We start from the raw sequence: 6,309 nt of genomic DNA on the forward strand, positions 1-6,309 counted from the left end.
TTGTGGTAGCTGTACAGTTGTTCGTGGTTGTTGTGGTGGTGGTAATGTTGTTGTGGTAGCTGTACAGTTGTTCGTGGTTGTGGTGGTGGTACTGTTGTTGTGGTAGCTGTACAGTTGTTCGTGGTTGTGGTGGTGGTACTGTTGTTGTGGTAGTGGTACTGTTGTTGTGGTAGTGGTATTGCTCGGGGCGATGGGTGTTAAATTGTTTGTGGTGGTGGTAGTGGTATTGTTATGTTCACAGCTGCACAGCCACTGTTCACAGCTGCACAGCCACTGTTAACAGCTGCACAGCCACTGCTCACAGTTGCCCAGAAACTGTTCACAGCTGCACAGCCACTGTTCACAGCTACACAGCCACTGTTCACAGCTGCACAGATACTGTTCACAGCTGCACAGATACTGTTCACAGTTGCCCAGAAACTGTTCACAGCTGCACAGCCACTGTTCACAGCTGCACAGCCACTGTTCACAGCTGCACAGCCACTGCTCACAGCTGCACAGCCACTGTTAACAGCTGCACAGCCACTGCTCACAGTTGCCCAGAAACTGTTCACAGCTGCACAGCCACTGTTCACAGCTGCACAGCCACTGTTCACAGCTGCACAGTCACTGTTCACAGCTGCACAGATACTGTTCACAGCTGCACAGTCACTGCTCACAGTTGCCCAGAAACTGTTCACAGCTGCACAGCCACTGTTCACAGCTGCACAGATACTGTTCACAGCTGCACAGCCACTGTTCACAGTTGCCCAGAAACTGTTCACAGCTGCACAGCCACTGTTCACAGCTGCCCAGAAACTGTTCACAGCTGCACAGCCACTGTTCACAGTTGCACAGCCACTGTTCACAGTTGCCCAGAAACTGTTCACAGCTGCACAGCCACTGCTCACAGCTGCACAGCCACTGCTCACAGCTGCACAGCCACTGCTCACAGCTGCACAGCCACTGCTCACAGCTGCACCGCCACTGTGCACAACCACTGTTCACATTTGTCCAGAAACTGTACACAGCTGCACAGCCACTGTTCACAGCTGCACAGACACTGTTCACAGCTGCACAGCCACTGTTCACAGCTGCACAGCCACTGTTCACAGCTGCACAGCCACTGTTCACAGCTGCACAGCCACTGTTCACAGCTGCACAGCCACTGTTCACAGCTGCACAGCCACTGTTCACAGCTGCACAGCCACTGTTCACAGCTGCACAGCCACTGTTCACAGTTGCCCAGAAATTGTTCACAGCTGCACAGCCACTGTTCACAGTTGCCCAAAAACTGTTCACAGCTGCACAGCCACTGTTCACAGCTGCACAACCACTGTTCACAGTTACCCAGAAACTGTTCACAGCTGCACAGCCACTGTTCACAGCTGCACAGCCACTGTTCACAGCTGCACAGCCACTGTTCACAGTTACCCAGAAACTGTTCACAGCTGCACAGCCACTGTTCACAGTTGCCCAGAAACTGTTCACAGCTACACAGCCACTGTTCACAGCTGCACAGCCACTGTTCACAGCTGCACAGCCACTGTTCACAGTTGCCCAGAAACTGTTCACAGCTGCACAGCCACTGTTCACAGTTACGCAGAAACTGTTCACAGTTGCCCAAAAACTGTTCACAGCTGCACAGCCACTGTTCACAGCTGCACAGCCACTGTTAACAGCTGCACAGCCACTGCTCACAGTTGCCCAGAAACTGTTCACAGCTGCACAGCCACTGTTCACAGCTGCACAGCCACTGTTCACAGCTGCACAGATACTGTTCACAGCTGCACAGATACTGTTCACAGTTGCCCAGAAACTGTTCACAGCTGCACAGCCACTGTTCACAGCTGCACAGCCACTGCTCACAGCTGCACAGCCACTGTTAACAGCTGCACAGCCACTGCTCACAGTTGCCCAGAAACTGTTCACAGCTGCACAGCCACTGTTCACAGCTGCACAGCCACTGTTCACAGCTGCACAGCCACTGTTCACAGCTGCACAGATACTGTTCACAGCTGCACAGTCACTGCTCACAGTTGCCCAGAAACTGTTCACAGCTGCACAGCCACTGTTCACAGCTGCACAGATACTGTTCACAGCTGCACAGCCACTGTTCACAGTTGCCCAGAAACTGTTCACAGCTGCACAGCCACTGTTCACAGCTGCCCAGAAACTGTTCACAGCTGCACAGCCACTGTTCACAGTTGCACAGCCACTGTTCACAGTTGCCCAGAAACTGTTCACAGCTGCACAGCCACTGCTCACAGCTGCACAGCCACTGCTCACAGCTGCACAGCCACTGCTCACAGCTGCACAGCCACTGCTCACAGCTGCACCGCCACTGTGCACAACCACTGTTCACATTTGTCCAGAAACTGTACACAGCTGCACAGCCACTGTTCACAGCTGCACAGACACTGTTCACAGCTGCACAGCCACTGTTCACAGCTGCACAGCCACTGTTCACAGCTGCACAGCCACTGTTCACAGCTGCACAGCCACTGTTCACAGCTGCACAGCCACTGTTCACAGCTGCACAGCCACTGTTCACAGCTGCACAGCCACTGTTCACAGCTGCACAGCCACTGTTCACAGTTGCCCAGAAATTGTTCACAGCTGCACAGCCACTGTTCACAGTTGCCCAAAAACTGTTCACAGCTGCACAGCCACTGTTCACAGCTGCACAACCACTGTTCACAGTTACCCAGAAACTGTTCACAGCTGCACAGCCACTGTTCACAGCTGCACAGCCACTGTTCACAGCTGCACAGCCACTGTTCACAGTTACCCAGAAACTGTTCACAGCTGCACAGCCACTGTTCACAGTTGCCCAGAAACTGTTCACAGCTACACAGCCACTGTTCACAGCTGCACAGCCACTGTTCACAGCTGCACAGCCACTGTTCACAGTTGCCCAGAAACTGTTCACAGCTGCACAGCCACTGTTCACAGTTACGCAGAAACTGTTCACAGTTGCCCAAAAACTGTTCACAGCTGCACAGCCACTGTTCACAGCTGCACAGCCACTGTTCACAGCTGCACAGCCACTGTTCACAGCTGCACAGCCACTGTTCACAGCTGCACAGCCACTGTTCACAGTTGTCCAGAAACTGTTCACAGCTGCACAGCCACTGTTCACAGCTACACAGCCACTGTTCACAGCTGCACAGCCACTGTTCACAGCTGCACAGCCACTGTTCACAGCTGCACAGCCACTGTTCACAGCTGCACAGCCACTGTTCACAGCTGCACAGCCACTGTTCACAGCTGAACCGTATCGAGGGGTTGGGGATTTTATATAACTTGCTAATTGAACCCAACTAATACTTGCTTACCGAAGAACAGAGACCCCAACCACTCCCAGACAAAAATATGACAGACCGCGGCAACCACATTCCCGCTGCCGTCTGTCGACCACCAATGGACACTGGAGTGCTTGCAATTAGTTGGGAGATCACCCTGTAAGCGTCTTGTTCTCTGAGAAAGGTTCAACGTCACTTTTATTCATGGTTGTGGCTCCAAACTTTCCTAGTTGTCACGCATATACACCCACTCGAGCCGCCGTGACTCCCCCAAACTCTTCTTATTTTTATGGATGATCTCGTAAATTCCCCTTTTTGAGTTATTGGCCACTGTCACCCAATTTGCCACCGTCTCTCTCTCTCTCTCTCTCTCTCTCTCTCTCTCTCTCTCTCTCTCTCTCTCTCTCTCTCTCTCTCTCTCTCCCCCTCTCTCTCCCTCTCTCTCTCTCCCCCTCTCTCTCTCTCCCCCTCTCTCTCTCTCCCCCCCTCTCTCTCTCCCCCCCTCTCTCTCTCTCTCTCTCTCTCTGTCTCTCTCTCTCTCTGTCTCTCTCTCTCTCTGTCTCTCTCTGTCTCTCTCTCTCTCTGTCTCTCTCTCTCTCTGTCTCTCTCTCTCTCTGTCTCTCTCTCTCTCTGTCTCTCTCTCTCGCTATCTCTCTCTCGCTATCTCTCTCTCGCTATCTCTCTCTCGCTATCTCTCTCTCGCTATCTAGGAAGCATCACCAGGACAAGCGCACAAACCAGCTGTTATCATACAAACAAACAAAAGGAAACAATATATAAAAAGGTAAAACTAGAGTACAGCCTCCACTATTCAAGATGGCTCCAAGATGGCACATATATCCAACCAAAAAAAAGAAATCAATCTCTCACCTCACACTGCGCCTTTCATGCCAATATGTCACCAAGCTCTCCCTCATATATCAATGTGTCAAGATGATTCCCTGTTCTGTTCCTCTAGAACATCTATCTGGGTCCTCCAACTCAGGGCAGGTACTCCTGCAGTTCTTCCAATCTGCTGCGCATGAAGTCCCACTCGAATGTTAGTGAAGCTCCTCCAAACATCTTCACAAAAGAAACATGCAGCTCCCTTTCACTGCCTGAAGCTCCACTACGTCAAAGGAGTTCTACTCCTTTGAAATCCTGCTCCACTTGCCGTTCAGCTCCCACTTGGAGTTCAGCATATATTCTTTTTCAAACGCGAAAGTTCCTTCATCAACTCTTCCCATTCAAACCTTCAACTCCAATACCAATCCATAATAAAACGTTTTCCTAACAATACAGAAATAATATATATATATATATATATATATATATATATATATATATATATATATATATATATATATATATATATATATATATATATATATATACCAGGCACCCCTCCCCACCCGTGCCAAAAACACCCACCGCAGGAAAGGTATCAACAGCAGAACCGAGGCATCCAAAATCGGAGCAACAGTCAGCAAGAAAATAGAAGAAGGCAACACAATAGGGGCGATCAGAGTCATCACCAGTGAAGACACAGTTGCCACCAGGGATGCCGATACAGCACAAGCCCTGAGGGAAAAACACCCACCCAGAGCTCCTCGTGACGACAGTGTTGCCCTAGTCGGTGTCACCAGAGCAGAACCCCTGTGTGTGCTCGAATCCATGGTGCATAAAGCAGCTTTATCCTTCCTACCAGGATCAGCAGGCGGGTTCACAGGACTAAGGCCCAACCACATCAAACAAATGCTTAACCCTGCACAGGGAGACATTGCACAGGGTCTCCTGGTGTAACTAAGTAGATTCGCCAACACATGTCTAGCTGGCAACATGCCAGAGACCATACGGCCTCTCTTTTTTGGCGCTACCCTCTGTGCCCTGAGGAAAAAAGATGGAGGAATCAGACCGATAGCTGTGGGCAATTCACTCCGGCGTCTCGTCGCTAAGGCTGCTGCTAGAGCAGTTAGTCAGGCAGCAGCCGACATGCTGAAGCCAAAACAGCTTGGGTTTGGCATTCCCCAAGGGTGTGAGGCAGCGGCTCACGCAGCTAGAGCCTACATTGCCAACATTACGAATGAAAAAGCTCTGATAAAGCTGGAGTTCAAAAATGCTTCCAATCTGGTTAGAAGGGATGCAGTACTCAATGCGGTTCATCGCCTTTTCCTTCCCTCTACCCGTTTGTAAACTCATGCTACAGCAAGAATCTAACTCTGTTTTTTGGGAAACATGAAATTGAATCACAAGAAGGTGTCCAACAGGGTGACCTCTTTGCTCCTTTTCTTTTCTGCCTAGTTATCAAGGAAGTCACCGATAACCTGTCCAGTGAGCTCAACATTTGGTTTTTGGACGATGGTACTCTAGCCGGCTCCCCAGCCTCACTCTTGGACGACATAAGAATAATTCAGGAGCAAGGAACAAGCCTAGGCCTCACCCTGAACCCTTCCAAGTGCGAAATAACCTCCACCAACCAGCACATAATAGAGCAAATAAAGGTTGCTTTGCCTGACATTCATACAACCAACCCTGAGGACAGCACACTTCTAGGTGCTCCTCTTGGAAGGAATGCCATCGACGAGGTCCTTCGTAAGAAGATCACTGACCTGAAGAGGATGAACGAGAGGATTGAAGATATCGATGCTCATGATGCACTTTACCTCATCACCAGATGCTTGTCCCTCCCCAGGCTGACCTACTTTCTAAGATGTTCGCCATCTTTCAACAATATTAAATTAGAGGAATACCACAGCTTGCTAAAATCAACACTAGAAAAAGCCCTCAATCTTTCCCTCAGCGACTCACAGCGGAAACAGGCCTCCCTTCCTGTCAGACTCGAGGGCCTTGGCGTGCGCACAGCAACACAAATTGCTGTACCAGCGTTCCTGTCCTCTTCAGTGGGGTCCGACAACTTGGTGAAGGAAATCCTACCTGAGCACCTTGTTCAACAGGCAGGGGTACATGATCCCAGCTTCACAGACTGCACAACCAAATGTGTCTCTCTTGCAGGACCAGCACCCCAACCACCGCCTTCTGAAGCCCA

General features: G+C 50.5%; 1 protein-coding gene across 1 annotated transcript; it reads left to right on the plus strand.

The window, feature by feature from the left end:
• The first annotated feature begins 231 nt into the window (after positions 1-231).
• Positions 232-3,284, plus strand: LOC138350305 (MAGE-like protein 2). The gene is made up of 3 exons (XM_069300920.1): positions 232-991; positions 1,074-2,348; positions 2,431-3,284. The coding sequence occupies exons 1-3, from the start codon at positions 232-234 to the stop codon at positions 3,282-3,284; spliced, it is 2,889 nt and encodes a 962-aa protein (XP_069157021.1).
• The last annotated feature ends 3,025 nt before the right edge of the window (positions 3,285-6,309 follow it).

This window comes from Procambarus clarkii, chromosome 45 (genome assembly GCF_040958095.1).
Source record: "Procambarus clarkii isolate CNS0578487 chromosome 45, FALCON_Pclarkii_2.0, whole genome shotgun sequence".
NCBI lineage: Eukaryota > Metazoa > Arthropoda > Malacostraca > Decapoda > Cambaridae > Procambarus > Procambarus clarkii.

Bases quoted from the DNA above. Each gene is read 5' to 3' on its own strand.
- LOC138350305 (XM_069300920.1), top strand. From the start codon at position 232: ATGTTCACAGCTGCACAGCCACTGTTCACAGCTGCACAGCCACTGTTA. The intron at 992-1,073 runs GTCCAGAAACTG...CACTGTTCACAG, and splicing joins CACAACCACTGTTCACATTT to CTGCACAGCCACTGTTCACA. The intron at 2,349-2,430 runs GTCCAGAAACTG...CACTGTTCACAG, and splicing joins CACAACCACTGTTCACATTT to CTGCACAGCCACTGTTCACA.